Source organism: Pygoscelis adeliae, unplaced genomic scaffold (assembly GCF_000699105.1).
Source record: "Pygoscelis adeliae isolate BGI_AS28 unplaced genomic scaffold, ASM69910v1 Scaffold277, whole genome shotgun sequence".
Lineage (NCBI taxonomy): Eukaryota > Metazoa > Chordata > Aves > Sphenisciformes > Spheniscidae > Pygoscelis > Pygoscelis adeliae.
The window spans coordinates 355,368-377,455 of record NW_008825218.1 but is presented as its reverse complement, the minus strand read 5'-3'; the positions used below and the strand labels follow the sequence as shown (position 1 = coordinate 377,455).

The 22,088-nt window shown below is 36.9% G+C and overlaps 1 protein-coding gene across 1 annotated transcript in view; it reads left to right on the top strand.

Moving 5' to 3' along the window:
- Positions 1 to 22,088, top strand: part of SLC6A11 (solute carrier family 6 (neurotransmitter transporter), member 11) — a 109,483-nt gene that overhangs the window by 28,459 nt on the left and 58,936 nt on the right. Inside the window, exon 5 of the mRNA XM_009329263.1 lies at positions 1,693 to 1,825. Coding sequence (XP_009327538.1) covers positions 1,693 to 1,825 — 133 coding nt within the window. The remainder of the gene's footprint in view (positions 1 to 1,692; positions 1,826 to 22,088) is intronic.

The window sequence follows — 22,088 nt, the reverse complement described above, 5'->3', positions numbered from 1 at the left end:
ACTATATCAGAGTACCTGTGAAATTCAGTTCATTTGTTTTCATTCACAATGTCTCTGGGAGGGAGGGTAGTGTAAGTCTAGGGTCTCTGAGGTTGTATAGATAACATGTAATACAGATTTCAGAGAAAACTGCTCAGGATAATTTATGTAAGGTTGAATGTTGGAAAACTTTATGTGAATGTGTATATGTGTGCATACAGGTGTGCAAATATATTTATGGAAACACACATGGAATGAGCTGTGACCAGTACGTATAGAGATTTGATAAAGCTGATAAAAAGCATTGAATGACTGAAATGAATTATTCTGTGTATATAATTAGTAAATGACTAATTGCTTGCTTTAAGTTGTTTAAAGATGATGAGGTGTTTCCAAATCTCTGAACGTATGGAATTTAAATCCATATCAACTTCTGACCTCACATACCAGTTAAATTGTACTTTTATTGTTCTGGAAAATTGAGATTCCTGAAAAAAAGTTTTTAATTGTCTATAGGGTTTCTTTCAGGCTTAAGAGCAACTGAAAAATCTCAAGAGAATTCATGAAATCACTGAGCATTATAGGAATAAATTTTTGCTCTTGCTTTTAACCTCTTCATCCATACAACCAGGAGTACCCATGTTTTATTTACGGGATGGTAAATAATTTAGATTTTGTTTAATCTGAGTGTTTATTTAAAGTGAAAATAAAAGGGCATAAAAGGACCATGCATCTCTTGTATAAAAGCATCATTCTTATATATAAAAAAATTGTTCTTGTGAATAAAATGCTAGCCCAGATTTCTGGAAACTAGCATTGAAGCCTGGTTCTGCAGGTTTCTTGTGTGAATACTGGTAATTCACTTGATTTTTTTCTGTTCCCAAATTCTTGTTTGTTTTTTTGTTTTTTTGGTTTTTTTTGTTTTTTTTTTTTTTTTTTTTAAATAAACTCTTCACACTCTATCTTGTTTACTAATTTAGTAAATACTTTGGCCCCGGACTATGAGCTGTGAGGGGTGTTCCTAAAATATATGTGGACTTATGTTTTTAGAACTAGGTGGCTAGTATTTCAAATACACTATTTTCAAATAGTAAATGCAATACATATTTTTGCTGACCACTTCTCACAAAAAATGTTTGTTTCCTTGTTTTTAAGATACTAACATTTTAATGTTAGCATTTCCTAAATAAAATCCACCTGGAAAATGTTGTGATGTTTGGCAGTTTTGAAAATAAATGTTTTAAAATTATAGTTTCAATTACAAAAGAAAATTTATGAAAATAAAAGTTACAAGGTAAAAATAAAGGTTAGAACTTTTTTTTCTTATAAAACAATAAAATTGAAAAACACATTTATTATTGAAGTATTTTATTTTGGGCTTATATATGTCAGTTATTAATTCAAAGAAATTTGGATTTTTTTCTTTGACTTTTACTTTATACAAAAGCTATTTTAAAATCTTTTTTATTTTGTCACTGACCTGCAAAAATTAAACATTTTTTCATTTTTAACCAGATGTAAAATCCACTGAGAAAATTCTATTTTTTCATTTTGTCTCTTCTATCTTAGCATGGTGTATTTTCAGTAGTCAGTAACTAGGAGTCTCCTTGGTTGAAGCTGATTTCGGTTTAGCCCAACGTTTTACATGTAGTGCTGTTTTGCTTCAATATAATTTTTTTTCTTTTTTCTTTTTTTTTTTTTTCCCCTTGGAAGACGAAGGGTGCTAGCTATATCTGATGGAATTGAACATATTGGGAATCTTCGCTGGGAACTTGCACTGTGCCTCCTTGCTGCTTGGACTATCTGCTATTTTTGCATTTGGAAAGGAACAAAGTCTACTGGAAAGGTGAGGTTAAAATTCTGTGCATCAGCTGTATTATGACTCTCTTGTGCTCCAAAGCTGTGTTGTCATCTATATTTATTTAAATCAGAATGGTAGAATTTCACACGCATCTTGCATTGCTGTAAGTAACTATACTTGGGGGGTATATAAATTGTAATACTAGGTAATTAAGAATCAGTCATACTTTGCATTGTTTTATTCCTCTTGGTTTTCATGATTTGCTTTTTCCCTAATTCCGTTAGGTGAGGCTGGTTGTTTTTGGTTTGGTTTTGTTAATTTAGCAGACTACACTACTGGCCAATCCTTGAATCCTGAAATCAATAACGGATTGTGTTGGTTTCTGTGCGTGAGGTATCCAAAATTTGAATTTTGTCCCAAACTGACAGGAGTTGAAATTGTCAGTGACACAAGTAAATTACACACATAAGCAGAGAGAATTTAGAAATATAAGCAACCTACAATAAATGCAAACAAATGTAAATGGAACACTAAAAGCAGAAACAATGAAAAAACTCAGAGATAAAGATAGATATATTAGGGGGAAAAAGAAAAAATATCTAGTACTCTTGTAACTTTTTGAGTGAATGCCATTCCATGCTGGACACCCAAGAGAGATGCTACTTCACAGTTGTCGCGGTTTGACTCCAGTCAACCAACTGTGGTGCAACTAAGCACCACACAGCTGCTCACTCACCCCACCCCCCGCCCCACAGTGGGATGGGGGAGAGAATTGGAAGAGCAAAAGAGGACTCATGGGTTGAGATAAGAACAGTTTAATACTTGAAATAATAATATTATAATAATACTACTAATAAAAAATTGTAGTGGAAAGTGAAACAACAAAAGAGAGAGAGAAAAATAACACACACACACAAAAAACGGGGAAAGAAAAAAGTGATGCAACCGCTCACCACCTGCCAACCGATGCCCAGTCAGTCCCCGAGCAGCAATTGATGCCCCCTGGCCAACTCCCCCCAGCTTATATACTGAGCATGACGTCATACGGTATAGAATGGAATATCTCTTTGGCCAGTTTGGGTCAGCTGTCCTGGCTATACTCCCTCCCAACTTCTTGTGCATCTCCTCTCTGGCAGAGTATAGGAAGCTGAAGAATCCTTGACTCTTAGTGTAAGCACTGCTTAGCAACAACTAAAACATTGGTGTGTTACCACATGATTCTCATACTAAATCCAAAACACAGCACTATGCCAGCTACTAGGAAGAAAATTATCTCTATCCCAGCCAAAACCAGGACAACAGCCTAAGTGAGTCATGGGATGATGGAGAGGTTGCCCCTGGAGTAGTAGCAGACATAGTTCTGGGTAGAATATATGATTAATTGACTAAACAGAGAGAGGAAAAGAGCCATAGTTCTGGAGGGGTGTGTGTCTAAAAAAAGCACTGGTTTCTCGTGTTGGAACCAAAGAATACAAGGAAAAAAACCTGGTAGATTGAAACATTTTGTGCATTTAATTTTCAATTGTTTATTACTTAGTTTGGAAGTGTAGTTGGATTTTTTTTGTTTCTGTTTTAGTAGCCTACATTTATAAATTAAATGTTTGAAATGTAGAGTGGTTTTTTTTAATTTAGAAAATGTCAGAGTGAAACTTTGCAGCTTTCTCAACCACACGCATCCTTCTTCCTATCAAAATCTTGGCTGAAACTATTTGCTGAATTCTGCCTGTATTTGCCAACTGTGTCAGTCAATCTGATACTGTGTTTTTCATCTAAGTATTTGCACACACAGATTTATGCAGCCCTACTTTTATCAAGTCACTGCAGGAAAAATGCTGAGAAAGACTGTCTAGGGATACATATCAGCATGAATAGTTTAGAGGAAAGAGGGGAAAAAAAACCTAGAGAGAAAAATATAAAGAAGCAAAGGTGATAGAAGGGAGTGACAAGATAAATGTCCATATGTCTTTGAAGCATGCACTCCAGGGAGGTACAAAAGTGGTTTAGAGTTGTCTGAGGAGATCCAGCTGGCAGTGAAGAAATGAAACTGAGCAAAACTAATTTTCTTTTTTTCCATCAGAAAGAATGTCTGAAGATGGAGATCTATTCTACCGTAGTATAATCTGACCCAAGGGTAGAGGAAAAAACATGTACTGTGAATGCACATGCGTGCGTGCATGCATGCATGCAAGGTTGTGCAAAACTGCACTGTACTTAAGAAAAATAGCATTGGTAGAAATCATTTGCTGATAGGGAGAGGCTCTAGTGATTTTGGAAAGGATTTATTTTACATTTCTGCATTTCTGTGGTTTACCTTCAGATTTTTATTGTTCTTCATATACATATGACATGAGGTTCCTTCAGCTTATACCATTTCCCCAGAAATAGATCTTGTGTTTTGGAAGTAATTGAAGTGAAAATGACCTGTTTGACCTTTTTTTTTTTCTTTCCCTTTTTTTTTCCCTCCCCTCCCTGATAGCTTAGCTAAAACCTCAGCTTACTGGTAGGTGGAATAAATTTTATTTGATTTTATTCCAGTGTGATTTTGATAACCACCTTTCTGATGAGGTTAGGTGAAACAGCCTGAGAAAGAGACATGCCTTGCCCACTTGAAATGGGATGATAAGCTTTTCAGTTAAACAGAAATATAGCAGTCTTGCAACAGAAGTGCAAAGAAAATGGAATTAATACCCAGTATTCAGCTTTTTAGGTCTCAAGCTTAAAAAAATTAGATCAGGGTCCTGTAAGAAGTAGACTCATCCTATATTTACACTATCTAGATTGGTTTACCATGAGCAGAAGTTCTGTTTCCAAAATCATGAGGAAGCAGACTGGTAGATTCCTGTGTTCCTCAGGAGAGACTGTGGTATTCAGCAGTCTGCCTATACAGAGGATCCATTGCTTCTCAAGAAACATGCAGTAAGGATCTTTCATAGCCAATATTGATCATTTCTTTTTCCAGTTCTGTTCCTGTAATTAGCAAGGAAAACTTTTACTAGATAAGTGTGTGACATTGCAATTGGTTTCCAGTGTTATGGTTTTTTTCCTGGACGTAAGTTCACTTTTTAGATGTATTTACGAATTTTAATATTCTTACACTTTCCATTTATTACAGCCAAAGTCACTGGAAATCTGTGCCATCTCACTGCCTCCCCAGACCAGCTAAACAAAGACACAGCAGTCAGGTGTTGTGGATGCTACAAAGGAATGAAATGCTCTGAAATATAGATGACAGAGCAGTCTTCTGGGCTGCAGTTCCATTTCTGATATATTGGCATTTCAAAAGTTCATATTTAAGCTCATCCAATCATAATCCTTCACACTAGATTGAATTTATTATATGCTCATTTCCAGGAAACATTTAAAATCGACTTCTAGACTTTTATCGTAATATTAAGAGTGTTTTTAGGCTAGCCTATTAAATTTGCTGTATACTTTAATTGATTGAATAATTTCAATGAAATAACATTTATTCAAAGCAGAAAACTTCTTAAAGTTTTATCACCTTTGGAAACATTTTCAAAGGAAGGTGTCTGTGGGACAGAATAGCTAGAGAGAGTGAGGACAGGGCAAACAGAGACAAAATGGAGAAGGGGAGAGACAAACGTACCATCTTCATACAGTTGTGCTCTGTGAAATATTCAAGAGGTTGGTTTACTCTTTTCCTCTTTTTACTCTGCGTCCTAATGCATGGTGAAAAAAAAAATCCAAGCCTTAAAAGCTGTCATAAAATAAAACCATCATTCTCCAACTAGCACTACTACAGAATCCACTCAGATTATGAATATTAAATATATTAAATCTAACATAAAGTTTGTCTCCAAATGAAGTGATTGTGGCACTGTTAATGAGATGTTTCAAACTTTTCCATTACTGTTCTTGAAAGTCATCACCTTCTCACAAAACATTTTAGTTTTCCATTCCAACAGATGTGTGATATCAAAATAATTTCAGGTGGTTCTGGTGGCTTTCAGGAGAAACATATTTGTGCCTTTTCTGGGGTTCTTGCCATTAATTATTCAATCTTGGATCTGAAGTTATTCGTATGCTAGCTTTCACATTTAAAATGTTGTATATATACTAAATGCAGATTCCTTGAATGAGAAACTCAAAAGGAGGAAAATATGACAATGTAATGTTATCATACTGTCATGTGTATATTGCAACTTGCTCAGTTTGATAATACATGATATCCATCTTAGGCAGAAGTATTTTCAGTAGCTAACATCAAATGCTTTGAAAGATGAGGAAAGAACTATGTAGAAGGCTGAAGAAAGTTAATTTTCTAAGCATTTATAGTATCATTCTAGACTCTGATCATTACAGCTTGATTTAGTATCTTATTTTTCCAAAATATTTTTGATTGCTAATTACAACAATTCTGAGTATTTCTATAACATATATACCTACATAGTTGCTGAGTCTTGCTAATTTTTGATCTTCATATAACATTCACTAAATCTTCAGGTACCAGGGAACCAGTTCTTTTTTGGATTTTGACTATCCATTTATTAATTTGACTAAATGTCCTTGTGCTTTAAACTTTGAGAAAGGGACACCATAAGTTTTCCAAAACTGCTTGCTGAAGGAAGTAATCCTAATATTTTCCTTTTTTCTTTTTTTTTTTTTAATGAGTGTATGGGAATTTTTTCAGATAGTGATCACTCCTCTGAGCTCATAGTGACTCCTCACTTGTAGCAACTTCTGCACAATTCCTTTTCAAGTGAGGAGGCTGGTAGACTTAAAGAGTTATATAAAGGTATTATGGTATTCTGTCTTCTTCATCAGTCCATTCCTTTTCTGTTCAAGCATCTTGCTTGCTTTTTGAATGCATCAACACATCCCTGTCTGGTGCTGATATTGTTAGTTTGGAACCCTGTCAGGTATGTGGATTTACAGAATCATAAAATTGTACAGGTTGGAAGGGATCTTGGGAAGTCTCTTGTCCAGCCTCTTGGTCAAAAAAGGATCAACACTGAACTCAGAACAGTTTTCTTAGTGCTTTGACTGGCTGCATCTTAAAAACCTCCAAGGACAGAGATTTCACATGTCTTGGAGCAACCTATTCCAAAGCTTAATTTTCCTCATGATATGAGTCATTTATTAATTACTTTTTTCCTACCTGCATGTTCATTCCAATATTTAATTTTGTTACTGAATTATATGGGTTTTTGCTTAGCTTGTCAGATTTCTGTCATCCACTCCTGATTAAAACACATTTTTTTATCATCTGTGTCACTACATAGCATGGGTTGGAGTGCCTGCAATTATTCATGCACACAAAATGACTTGAAAATACTTCTATATTAATAAGCTAAGTTAATAGCTGGATTTTTTTTTTTCTTGAGTCTTTCTTTCCTAGTCAGTGCCACTGGCCTATTCATGAATCAGCTAATCAGCATACAGTACATCACGCAGTCATGGGACAACCGATCAAACTTGCTCATATCTCCATGATATCATTGCATGATGTGCTTCTGTTCTCTGTGCTGTATAAAAGAGCACTACTTCTGCCCACTCTGTAGATGAGGAAGGGTTGAATCAAAAGTGTTAAAAAGCAACCCGCAGTCTTGCTATCATTTTCAAGTATGTATATTAGAACATTTTACCACACCCCCAGCTTTGCATTTTTAAGTGTGATATCTGATGTTTGAAAGCAAGCCACAAAGAGAAAAGCAAAACTCCTTGTAAATGGGAAACTAATATAATAATGACTAATAGATTTGGATCCAAAGGCTGGTTTAGGCAGTGAGTATTTGACGTGTAATAAATGCCATAAACTGCCCTTGTCCATATGCAATATCTCTTACATTTCTTGGAGAATCAATCTAAGACCCTTTCAGTCTTATTGCAAAGAGTTGGACCTAACAAAGAAAAAATGCGAAGTCTGCTGAAGACTTCAACAGGTCTGCCAAAGAATATTATAGATAAACATTGCCAAAAAGACAGCTTCCATCTGACGGAGTATTCGTAACATATAATATTGCCATATGACTTTGTACCCCAAACCATTTTCTTTGCTTTCCCATGTATTCTATGGCAATAGAATGCATTATTAAATAATGATTTGGTTATGAAAAGCAGACAACAGAAAAAGCTTATGTTCCTTACAAAATAGTAAACTGCATTCAGATTTACAGTGCGTTCCAATTCGTTCTCTGAAACCTTTCCATAAAGAAATTTGGCTAACACCAACAAGTGTAATTCTTTCTGATATAATTTGTCTGTGTAACACTATTTTGAAAAAACTCTGGATAGCTGAAGGAAAATTGCTTTTGGTCTGGGAAACATTTAGTAAACAAAAAAATTAATGTCTGTTGTAAAACTGTAGGCCAGGGTTTATAATTTTATGACTCAACACAAAATCAGCATTTTCTGCTATAAAGTGTTAAAAGAATATTGTTGTGTACCTTCAAGACTTTTGTGTTATTTAGTATTAGAATATCACACTGCTTGTATGACCACTAAGACCAAGACTCGTATATTTTTTGGTCTTTTTGAATGAGTTCTCATTAATATCATAAAGACTGTACTTCTATTCTTTTGTCAGAGCCAAACCCAAATAGTTCTTCCACACTGTTTTGTACTTCTCCATTAGCTGCTGGCCAATGTGTGATGAGAAATCCTTCGCACATTGTTTCAGGATCATCTGGAAGAGGGACAAATCTCATAAGAGTCCATTCTTCAAAATTTTCTGGAACTAATTTATATATCACAGAGATAGGCTTCAGTGATCATTGAATATTATTCTATCTGATTCTGACTTCTGAATCTTTTAATCCCTTCCTACTCTGTGTTGAGTTCCCTGAAGTTTCACATCATCCTGATCTTAGAGTGTGTTAACTTTATGCTGTCTCTCTGCTTGATATACTGTAAAACTACAACAGAAGGAGAGGCTAATAAAAATAGAGGGTGATGCTGAAAGGTAAGGTCAGGAGTGTTGTCCTGACTTGACACAAGAACATGCAGAAAGTATCAACTCTTTCACAGGTATCAAGCGTCTGCAACACGATCTAGAGGAGTAGACAGAGCTAAGAGGCTGTGTCCCCTGTAAAAAGCTGTGGGTGTTGCTCTAAATTTGCTTGTTTTTTCAGATCATAATCAACTTTGAAAATGTTTTGCACACTGTCTCATCAAGCTTTGACTTGAAAACATGCTAGAAAACATGAATATGGTTCTGTTAATCACTTGCTACCCCTTTTCACTCTGTAGGTACTCTCTTAACCATAGCACAGAAAGCATTGCTGAAAGGTATTGCTGTGCTCACATCTGTTTATGTGCTATATAAGAAAAAGCACGGATATAGCTACTCTCTACATAAACATGAGTTGTCTAAGACACTTGATTAAATAGTCCTGCAAGTCAAAAGCTAAAATAATAGATTAATGATTACACAGTATCTCCTCATGAAACATTTATGACTTTTCTCTTAATTTATCATTGGATAGCCTTGTATTATCCATTGCATCTCTATAAAGGATACTGTTTGGTTAAGAAAATAATCTGCAGTTCATCATTGTAAACTATTAGAAATGACCTTGCAAGTTTTCTTGGTGATGTAGTTATTGTAGATAAACATAAGTATGAGGCACTCTGATTTTTTTTTTTTTGTCACTTTCATTATTCATTCAAGTATTTCACTTTTTACCATGACATCATTGGAAAAGTTATAAACACCCTGGCAAAGCAGAGAACTTTCTTTTCTTAAAGGAGCAGCAGTACTGTTTTACCTACCACAGGTAAGCAGGATATTGGGTTGAATATGTGTAAGTGATGGCATAATTTGTTATTTTACTATTACTTATACTATTGAATTTTTTTCGTGTATATGCATAGTGTCTTAACCTGTAATGTTCTCCATAGTTCTTTTCTGCTTAATGGTTCTGATGGGAGCCTGTCTCATTCTAAATGTTATGTTTGGCAAACTTGGTTAGATTCCATATGGACTCCCAGATTTTTCCTGGTTTGACGGTTTTATTTAAGCTTTACATGTAAAACTTACACAAGAATCTTGTAAAGGCTGCTAAGTGCGTTTTATAGCTGTGATGGATATGAGGGTCTTAAGATGGACTTCGTGAAATTCATTTTGTAACTGCATGGCTGTTGTCCTTCCCAATGCCGCACTGTTCCTTACTTCTTAATTAGTTCCACGGATCAGTTTGATTTGCTGAGCTGAATGCAGTGAAGGGCCATTTAAGTGTAAATTGTCAAGAAATTTTATGGAAGTCTATATTAATTCTATGTGTTAAAAGACCAGAGATAAGAGAAAACAGTAAGGTATAGCCTGTTTGACTGGGGCATCTTGACATAGACCTATTAACAATAATAGAAAAATGGCTTGGTAAGTAGTTTTGACATTATTGTTAATCTGTGAATGTGACGGGCAGGAAACAATCACTGACAACTGTAAGACCATTTATAATGAATAAATAAGATGGCCAATGAAATGCACTAACATATACTTAATTAGCATCCACATTTTAGCAAGGTTTAACTAAAGGTGTAGAGCCCCGTTTTTTTCACCCTAAAGGGTTTCTGAAGACTTTTTGTCCCAGGTTGCAGTTCTGATAGGCCTGAATAGTTCAATACAAAATAGACATCTGAGCTGTTGAGAGTTTATTCCAACAAATCAAACTCCTCTCTATGCATTACCAGAAAGAAAAAAAAAAAAAAAGGTTGCAACTGTACTTAACTGTTGGTTACATTTTTTTTTTCATTTTTCTGTTGAGGAAAACCCCAGAATTTGTGTGAACGGTTTAAAATGCAAAATGTAAGTTGTCAGGCTCTGGCTGGCTCAGTGTAGTGTCATCTCTCACTATTGAACTCTACACATTCCCCCCTTACCTTTCTTTTTATAGTCATGTTCCCTCCTCCACCTGCACTTGCAGTGCTGGGGAGTGTAAGATGATTTATGGATGTTTCACTGTTCATCCCCCCAGATAACTTCATTATCCAGGCTGGAGACAGAGGGCACGCTAATAGTAAATTATTTTTCACCTTCCCCCTCCCCCCCCCAAGCTCATATTTCTTTATATTTTGTGAATGATTTATATGGTTCTCAGATAGTTGAGATGTTTTCAATTTTATGTAGCAGCTACTCAGAACTGCAGGGTTTGAAGGCTTTTCCCCTTCATTCCAAGCCTTAGATTTTGCAAGTCATCTGCCAAGGCCATCACTGTTAGAATGTATCCCTATGGCAAAAGACTGACCCCACAGAGCTTCCCCCCAAAAGAAAGGCAGGGAGGGCCAGCAGCTTCTGTGCCAGCCTGTGTACACCTGCTAAAGCTGGCCTGTTTTGTATGTATTTTCTTTCTCTGTCCTCAGACAGGTCTCTGCTTGGCCCCTCTGTAGCTCCCTTGCTTCTCTTGCGTTGTGCACCTGTATAAAACCTAGTTTATCGCCCCAGAGGGATAGGTTTTTCAGCTTGCATGCAGGTATGTTCTGGTTCCAGGGTAAACTGCAGTGCACTTGATTTGAATCTAGCTTTAGTGTCTTTGAAATAGTTTATCACTCTATTGGCAGACCTGAATAGTGCTTAAATTTCTGACTGTGGATAATTTTGTATTAATTGAGAGAGGACCCAATTTTACATCTCTTTCATAGCAGTGCATCTCTGTTGATGTTAGAGTGCCTTCTCATTTACAATTGTGCAAAAAGGACTGGCATATGGACATAAACCAAGGAAAATAATTGAAAAGAGTATATTGATCTGGTTGAAAATATGAACTCAGTGTTATGATAACTCGGTGTATCAAGACTAATGCATGGAAGAAGTGGAAAAACTGCTAGGATTAGCACGTTCCTTTTCCTTGAGCCGATTACCAGCAAGACACTGCAAGGTATCCAGTGTGCTCGAAGACCCCACATTCAGAGATGGACTTTTCATACCTTTTACCCATCATTTTCTCTGCCCTCCCATCAGGAGTTAAGCCTTGCTTGCCAGCAGTTAAGACTCAGTCACTAGTCCCAAATTTATTTCTCAATAGCAGGCTATATAAAGGCCTTAATGGATTCAATGAGGCAGAAAGAAAGAGTAAAAGGACAGAAGAAAAAAAATAAGAGAAAGATGTGTGGAAGGGAAAAAAAAAAAAAAGAACTGGGGCCCATTGTAGGAGCCCAGGAAAAGGAACTAGGCAGCAATGATTGTATCTCCTGAAGTGTCTTTTGTTTTAGCCTAAAGTAATAGCAAAGAATAGCCCTTCATGGCGAGGCTTTAACACTCTGTCCAAGACTGATCTCTGTATTCAAAGGGGGAAAGTAGAACATTCATGAGATGCATGCAGAGTTCCTGCTATCCGCCTCCTCTGTGTGAGGTTTTAAAACAGCTACTGCGATATTTTTTTTTCACTCTCCTGTGCAGTGAGCATTTAAGGACACCTTGGATTTGTTAGAAAAGGAGATTTCTGTGCCTCCCTCAGTGGTTTTCCCAAACTTCCGTTTGGCAGTTGGGGAAAGTATCAAATAGTAAACTTAAATCAGAATTGTATCTTCATGATTTCATTCCTTCCCAGCTGCACCTTAACAACAGAGATCCACTTTCATATGACTACTTACTTAGAGTGGATCTAAGCCCTGGTCCACAGCCCAAGCAAGTCAAAAATGTGTTTCACTGCACTGAAGGACAGCTCAGGGCACATGCAGATGTGAGAGCTTTTGCGCAGAGAAATCACCTGATCTGTCAACCTAAAGCATGAAAGGGGAGTGGGGGGCAGAGGGTGGAAGGCCAGCTGTGATATTTGCACAGTAATGCAGTGAAATTTGATGAAAAATTAAAGGTGAAGCCAAAAGGCACAGATTAACATTGAGGCATCTCTATAGGAGAAATGTATTGATTGGCTAAAGGTAACACATACATGTTTATTTTTTCCATTGAGGTTACCAGGCACTTTAAGCCCGTTATAAAAAATAAATCCACTGACCCAATGAAAAAAGACTTTAGAAATGCAATAGTTTCAGTCATTTGTTCCTATATGACCTCCTCATATTTCATTTCTCCTTTCACAGAACCTGCCCTTCCTTACCAATTGTCTTATCCCCCACCCAAAAAAACAAAAAATCCGTGAACCATGCCATACAGAAGAACAGCACACAGGAGCCAAAATATAAGTTGTTCTGTTTACTGTGATCGTTGTTGATGCACATGTGTCAGGGCTAAAACATTATTCCTTCAGGTGCATGACACACTGCTTGTATCTGTGATTTATAAATGTTGAGGTTTTATGAAGCTATGTTTTACAAAAATGTTTGTGTGGTTGCCCATGTCCTAGTCTCTTTATGTGTGTACAGAAATAGCTATAGATATTGCTTTTGTTGGATCTTAGTTTATGTATTTGGAATATTACTCGCACCTTTTCTTCAGCAAGAGCATGCAAAGTATTTCCTTGGTCCTTCAACTCGAATACAGGAACACGGGAGTTGGTATCCATTTACAGAGCACTGACTCTCTTAGTGATGCTTCAATTTCATATTTCTCCAGCTGAAGTAGAATAGATGTAATCCTCTATTCTCACACAGGTAGTTTGTCCTCAGCTAGTGCTAATCTATATAGCTTCAAGACTGGCTCATTCTTCGCAATTTACAAAGGAGTTTATAGGTATCCATCCCCATGGCACTGTATGCAAAGGTTAGTATTATATCAAATTCCTGCCAGTGGGAAGGCAGTCTCTTTAGTTTCTGCAGTCGGTATAGGCCAGGTTTTTGGCTTTATCTACAATGTAAAGATGTCTTTGTAGTACAAGTTTTGTTTACAAGACTGTTCTGTGAGATTTACAAACTTTAATTCTGTATACCACCCCAGTGTCAACTAACATGGATTGAATCCAAACTCAGTCTTAAGAATGGGAAAGCTTAATGAAATAAATTGCTACATGAGCAACAAAGGCAGCTTCAGGCAGCTGCTGGTGCTACGCTGGCAACTAAAACACATCCCCAAGAAGTGAGTTGGCTGCCATGCACCTGCTATTCACTTCTGCTGCTGGGCAATTGAAAAATGTGTGTGGTTAAAAAGGAGAAGAAAACAACCTCAAAACATCCTGTATAAGCTTGATTGTGTCTTATGTAGAAAGCGTAAGGTACTGCTATAACAGTCTGACAGAAAGAATTAACTGTAATAGAAACTTCTTGGAGTTTTTTCAAATATAAAAGGTGGGTATAAAATGTGTTCATTGCTATCTGAGATAACTAACCGTAGTTCAGGTCAGTAAGTATTTCTGTGGTTTAGTTTGTATGTCACTTGTTCCTGGAGTGCCTTACTGAGGTTAGAATCTCAGTGTACCAAGTCTTGGATGAACACAGTGAGATGCCTCTATTCCCCAAAGAGCTTGCCTTTACATCCACATAACAGACAGTCAGAGATCTCTGTTGAACTGAGGGGATGAAGGGAGAGCAGAGACATCAAAGCGTTTGCCTAAGACAGAAAAATAAATCTGTGGCAGTAACATACTTTTAAGTCAAGCTGTCTTCCAGCCCAATGTCTTTATTGTGCGATTCCTCTCATTTTTCCTATGCATTGCGTCACCTCTTCTTCTCAGACTGAAACTCAGCTCAAAAACACAATTAAATTGCAGCACGTTGTCAGATCAGTGTCCTACAACTCAGCCTTGAGGTGATTTAGGGGCTAGATTTAGAGGCTGTTTAATAGGGAAGTTACAGTGCAGTAAGCCTTTAAGTAAAATAAAGATGTGACTAACTGCATTATAATAAGGTGTAGTAGCCATAGGGAATGGAAATATGGAGAATTAGGGTCTGGATGATAAGGATACTTGTTAGTTTAGGTGGTAAGGCTATTTATTATATTTCTGTTATAATTACTATACTTAATACACAAGTAGTATTGCAAATGCTTTATGGTGAATACATCTCTCAGCTGACACCATGGTGATAAGGGCCTATATTCCTCAGTGGATGATAGAAATTTGTCTATCATCCTGTGGGTAGACAAACACACACCTTTTTCAATAATAAATGATAAGCTCTTTATTATCCTATAAATGTCCCAAACCTCCCAATAGAATCATAGAATGGTTTCAGCTGGAAGGGACCTTTAGAGGACCAATACACAAGGCAGTTTCATAATTACAAAAATTACCAAAAGAAAGGAGAGGTATGAGTGCTGTAGGGATGTCTTTTTTGCCTGCTTGTTTACAAATCACTTTTTTCCCAGCATTTACCGCACAAGATTAATGCTGTGGTACTCTCAGAAAACTGTGCAGAATTGACTGACAAATCATTTAGAGACGGCCACTAACATATCTGCTTGAGTGCTTGGACGATTGATAGACTACATAGAGGTTCATGTGTGACTAGTTTTGGTGCAAAGTTCTAGGGAAACTCCTAATTCCTATTGTACTGATGTTTCATGGTTTTAATATTTGCAATTATTTAAAATTTCTAATGTAGTCATGCATTTATTTGATGACTTCTCATATACAGGCTGCAGTGCCTGATTCTCTTCTTACCTTCTTCCCAGTCAAGGCCTTTGTGCAGATAGTATACTCTGATTGCTATATTGATTTTTGCTGACTGGCATCTTTTACCTTTTGTGGCTACCTGAAGAAGGAAGAGTTCTAGCTAGGAAACCTCACCTACTAATCCTTTTGGTAGATAGCATTGTATCCACTTTCCAGACTGCTTGTAGTCATCCTTTTTTTCTTAGTGGTGATGTTCATTTGGGAGTGGGGGTGTGTGCGTTGGTTTTTTGCTTAAGACAAGCGAGGAAAATCAAACAGGACAAGCAAGCAATCTAAGCTGGAGATGATAAGGAATGTTCTGGTAAAGGTCTATTTCACTGGAAAATGTTGATTCACTGAAACTAGTCATTCTTCAGAGCAGCTAGTAATTACATGAGGACAACACTTATCTGGAAAACCCAGTTTCATGTTCTCCAGCAAGCAGTCAGAGGGCAAACAAACGTTTACTGTCCTCTGGATCGGAGGAATGACTTGGTCAAAAATGTTGAGTTCATTCCAGTGCAGATTTAAGATCTTACAAATTTTTGTGTGACAGGAAAATCTCCTGTCCTGTTCCGACCCTTGCATCTTTATCTGCTTTATGGGTTAAACATTTTTAGAATATATCAGAACCTACTGACTGGTGCCTTCAGTGAAGGCTGGAAGGCATGTCTAGGGTAGCTAAGAAATCAAATTCATTTAGTGCCTTATCAGTCAGCCATTTCTGCCTGTGTAAACTCAGTAACAAAACTGGAAATTCAGGTGCTAGTACGGGATAATTTTGACCCGCTGTAAATTATTTTCATAGAAATGGGATTGTCCTATATCAGGAGTAGTCATCCCATATTAAACGTTTTTTAAGCAAAATTCAGGTTTCTGTGCATATATGTTACTAATATCAGTATCTGGCTTGTTGTGTATAAAGGCAAACTAGATGGCATTCAGAAGTCTGAAAATCCTGGAAGGTTTTGAAAAGGAACAGCTTTGATTTATAAAAGCTTGAACTTTTTAAAGACCTTTTCAAAGTGGAAAAAAACCCCTCAGTTGATTAATTAGTCCTAATTTATATTTAAAATTCTTCCTGATTGATTTTTAAAGTTGACTTTTACTTGATTAAATAGCAGTCTTTGATTTTTGAGATATTTGTGGCTCTGCAAATTCCCTACTTGATGGGAGCTCTACATGAACAATTTTGCTTGCAGTAATGAGCTTATCCAAGATGATGAATTTTGCTTCCTCCCTATCAGTCTTCCTCTCCCTGCCCACAACCACAGGGCAAGTCTTCCTCTTTGTGCACTTGACTGTTAACCAAAACAATAAATTAACATTATTCTTTTAGATATTTATAGTTATAGGATACCATTATTTCATTTGCCATTCTAGTTTGAGGCTGGCCTATTTATGGTGGAGATAAAATAATGAATTTAAATTAATAGCCTCTTCAGGGTAAAAAACCCCACCCAAAACAAAACACACCCCCTCCCCCCAAACAAACAAACAAAAAACCCAAAACAACCACACGCTATAGGTACTAGGGACAATAATACCCTGACTTTATCATCGGATTGCTTCTTTTGTATTTACACCGGTAGAGCTGTATCTGCTTGCCAAATTGTAGTGCTCGTTTGGCTAAAGGTTTTCTGCAGCTTTCTGCATTTGAAAATTATACTACAGGCCTCCCCTTGCTTCACAGAATTATTTTGGACATACTGTTTTTACAACTGTTGGATTTTTTGCATTGGCAGTGTATTAACAATGTGACAAGCACACTTTCTAACGAATGGATAGCACACTCTTAGGCATGTTAGTGTTTAGAATTGTTGCAGCCTTTACTTTTTTTATCAACATAACTCCTCTGAGGACACTCAGGCAATTGATAAGTGTAGGGTGAACACTGAATTTGGACAATATAATTTTGGAGACTGAGGAACAGTTGCACTGGGAGAATGCAAGTCATTGCACTGAATTCCTGAGATTTCTCTGAGTTGTATTTACTATAGGTATTTACCTAGGAAGTAAGTCTTCCTGCTCTCCTCCTTTGGCACTTAATGACAGCAAAAAATGTAGTAGCATTGATGACACAGTATGACAGTCTCAGTTTCTTCGTTCCGGCTGTGTCCCTGTTCATGCCAGCAAGGTTAGCATTGTGTAGCTCTCTTTCTGTACACTTCAGAGCAGGGTCTCCAAAACCTACTTATAGACCTGTACATTGATTTGTAGACTGCATAAACTTAGGGTAACCATGCAGATAGTTTCCTGTAAGCCTTAATCTAGATAAAATGAGTCTCGTCTCTTGATGCGCTGAATCAAATTTTACTAGGAATTTGACCAAGGCTTATTCAGACTGGAATGGATTCTTGAAATATATGGAACTGTGATTTAAAGGCATTCTTTCAGGATCCAGCCCGTCTATTTTGACCAGTCCCACTTTTTTAGAAGGTGTTGGCGCATTCTTTGTAAGTGATTAGGTCATTATTAAGTTGTGCATGCATATGGTCAGCTCAAGAAAGAATCTGGTTGTCTGCATTTACCATTATTTAGTGCTTAAATGCAGGTGCTCACGTAATTGATTTAAATAATGTGATAAAATTAACTGCTTCTACATGTTATATAGGCACTTTTGCATGTTCCGGTCCCCATGATTGGGCTTTACTGATTATGTCTGCATGGAGGGGAAATTCTGTTCTAAGAAGCACTTAGTCTGTGTTTTCCAGTTGTATGGATGGGGCAGTCTCTGCAGAATCACTGAAACTCCCTTCTACTCACATATCAAGGTTTCTTTCTAAAGGAGATGGGGGGAGTTTTGCACCCTCTCATTGTATTCAAACAGTAGGGATAACCAAGGAACTGGGGTGTTGCTGGGGATGCAGTGTGAAGTGCACCAGTTCTTCAGTGTAGATACAGCTATGTTCCAAGATCTTGGTTTTGAAATCTCTCAGGCCGTATTTATGACCATTTCCGTTTGTTTTCTCTTGGTAGTCTAACAAATGAATGTTTTGGGGCAGCAGTATCTGTTAAATTAGGGAATTTTTATGCAAATACATGGAAATCTAGCTTTGCATTTGATCTAGGCAGTACTTTTTTTTTGATTAAATATGAGGCCTGCAGACCCCATCAAAATAACCCACAAGCTTGAAGAGCAATTTTAGCAGAAATAAGACAGATCTTAATTTCAGTGGTCCTGGGCAATCTGGAAACAAAACCAGCTGTGGTAATCAGCTGGGAAATAATTTCTTGTAAAACTTGATGCTGCTTAAGGAATATTTATGGGGAGAAATAGCTCATCATTGAAGTGAATTGTTCACTCACTTCAGCCGGGAATGTGAGCTTCTGCAGTGCATTGATATTGTCTGCCTTTGGTACTTTTTCATTGCTTTCCAATTTTAGCTGTACTCCTGGATTGGCCTGGTAGAGGCTATTAGAGCACTAGGGTCCTCAGCACTGAGTCAAAACTTTCACCGGGTTTTTCTTCCCCTCTTTTTGGAACTTTTGACTACAGGTAGGCAGTTTTTTGAACACAGCATATGTTGTTGAAATGGAATTTGGGAAGTGCTGAAAAGTTCATAAAGCCAGACCCAATGTAAAGAATAATTCTTGCTGAAAAAAATAGGAAACAAACATTTTTCACCCATTTTTTTTAATATTGAAATGAAATTATAAATAATGACTTCAGCTTGTTAAAGCATTTTTCAGTTGAGAGATCTCTCCATTCCACCAATTCAGTAAAAAGAATGCCAAAAGAAAATGGAATAGAATGTAATTTTTTTTATTGACTCAAAATGAATTTTGCAGTTGAGATTTCATTTCATTGTAAAGGAAACTGTTTCAGCTTGACTCAGACTTCTATTTATTTTTTTATTTATTGCCTTCACCACCACATGGATAAAAATGAGGACTCGCACAGCTCTGCTAGATAGAGATTTTTCTGTGTCCCAGCCAATGACCTCAGTGTGATGTGGTATTAGAAGTGTTTATTCCGTTCTGCTGTTATTGTAGCATGTAGAATCTTTTGCTTCCTGTGATCACTGTGCATTTAACAAGGTTCTTACATACCTTTGTTAAGTGTCCTCTCCTGGCTCCTATTTTCTAACTCATCTTGCATTCCCAGTGAATTTTTCCTCTTTCATACTTATTTCTCGGCTCTCAAATCTCATTAAGTTTTCTTACCTGTTGGTTTTTGAACTTCTTTCTACTCCAAGTGAAACTGTCTGCACTCACACATGATTCATTAGTAGCTCAGAAGAAATTCTGCAGTTTGTAAGCAATCTGGTTAAGGGCGGTTCACAAGATTATTCTGGAGCAAATTTCCCTCTGTGGATAAACAAATAAGACAAACAGCAGATGATGCTGAATAAATCTATAAAACCCATAGAGAAAATAGAATCAGCAAAATGGCTGATTTTTCTATCTCCCTTCCCCCCCCCAATCATACAGCATACAAATCCACTCATCTGGTATTTTGTTGGGTTTTTGGTTTAGTTTCTTTTTCTGCATATGAAATTTTAGCTTTAAAATGTAGGCAGATCTAGAATCTTTTTACTACCTTTTGACATACTGTTTAAAAACTTGTGAATCAGCTGTCATTCCTTTATACTGTTTTATACCATTTTTCTTGTAAATCCAATTAATGTTGAAAATATCTCTTTTCAGTTGTCATTTGTATGTCTGTAGATGCTATAGTGTCATATCAGCAAAGACTCTTTTTCAAACAATGCTGTATGGAAAATTTCACAGTATACCATGGTGGTTGAAAAAGAAAATATTTTATACTGTTATCATCTGCTGTTAACATCTAGGAAGTTAGAATTTGTGAAACTGGAAAAATATTAGTAGAGCCAGGATTGCTGGGGTAACTGTGGCATTTAGAACTGTCTTTTTAAATGTTGATGGAAATCATGCCCAAAATGGTAATACCTGGATGTCTCTACAAAAACACCAGAGCTGCCAGACAGTGGTAAGATAATTATATTTCTGTAGTTACGCTAATATGACCTTCTGCATCAACACTGTAAAGCAGGATAAAAATTACTCTTTTCCCTGTCATATCACTCACGCAGTGAAATTTTGGTTCCTAAGCTGTTTCTCCAGACAGGAGTGTACTGCAGTGTGGGCATAATTTTCTTTTATTTGTCCTGTGTAGACAAACCTTGTATGTCACTGAGATCTGAAGCTTGCTCAGCAGTCTCCTCTTAACAAAGGAAGTTGGTGGTGTCAATCTAGTTTTCTGTGGTCACAGTGTCCACTAAATAATAGGCTAAATGACTAGCCAACAGGCTGAAAACACTAAATGGAGGATAAGGATGAGCAGGGCGTGGGGTCAGGTCTTGTTTTACGTATAACTCTTCTAATACTGAGTTCGGGCAAATTGCTGGCAATTCTTGCATTGATACTACTTGTGTTTAGAGCCTAATGGAGCAATAGAGGACTTTAGGGGAAGGGGATTAGCAAGCCAGTAATTTTCTGAAGCATGAAGTGAAATTAAACACTTCTATTCCACTTATAAAATGCAGTTGGTTCATTATAGTGCAAACAAGCTCGAACATTGCAGCTTGCAGGAAATAATTCCCTCGACTTCCTAGCCTCAGAAAGTTATATTTTGTTTGTGAATTCTAGTTCACTTATGCTCAGCAAGAGCCAAGCAAAGGATTAAAATTCATTACTTCCTATTCATGGCTCGCCCTGCTAAGAAGCTGCTGCGAGGTAGCGTGTGAACATCAGGCTGGTGTGTTCAGTAGTAGCTGTAGCCAGAGAAATCTATTTTTAGGGGTTTAGATTTCTGTGGGTGTGTGGCTCAATTCATTGCCTGCAGAGCTTCTTCCTTATTTTCAACAGATTTATCTTGTATTTATTCTACATTTTCTTACAAGCCAGGTCACCTTCACTTGAACCTCTGCGGCATGATCTGGCCAGAATGTTCAGAAAAGCACCTTTTCATTTAGGACAAGAAGTTCAACAGTCCCAGTAGCCAAATTTGAAACTATGCACCATATTTGCGCTTTAAAGATATTAGGTATGAAAAGATGCAAACTGGCAGCTAGTTTAGTTCTCAAGATCTTTATGGTGCCTTACTCATTAAATCATTGCATAGATACCTAGATATCTTTATAACTAACCTTGAGTGATATAGACATCTAAGTCTCTTAAGGTTTTGGTATTTAAAGTGCCGGTACTCGGTACTTAACTTACTTCCGATACTTTGGTACTTGAAGTTCATGGCAGTCAATGAAATATCTATTCTCAGGATCTTTGGTCCTAATGTACTTTCAATTAAGCACCTAAGTATGCTTAAGAGATGTTAGATGTCCCAGTAGGTGCCTTTCTGCATACTTGTACGTCTAAATATCTTCATAAATTTGTCTTTCAATTATATTGTAATAGGGGAACTCGGGGCAAAAACTAGCATGCCAGAAATTTTTATTTTGTTTCCAACTGCTTAAACACTGGCATTGCTCTGACAAGGGTTTAAAAAAAGCATTTTGAGCATTGGAATGCAAATTAACATACCAAGCAATTAAAGTCAATTAAAACAGGATGCAGTGTAATTAGAAACAGTTGTGTTCACATTTATATTCAGAGAGGTTTGATGTGTTGAAAGAAAAGAAAACAATTCAGGAAACTTTTAATGCCTACAGATGTGATGATGATACTAATAATGGCATTTGATTTCTAAAATGCCCCATCCTCCCTCACCTCATGAGCTCCCCATATGCATGATAAAATGAGCAACTGATGCACTGGATGCAATGGAATTAAGTGGCTCAACATACTGGGAGACTCTAACACCACCTACAAATGGTGGCCTTCTCTCCCCTCTCTGAACACAATCACAGAATCATAGAATAGTTTGGGTTGGAAGGGACCTC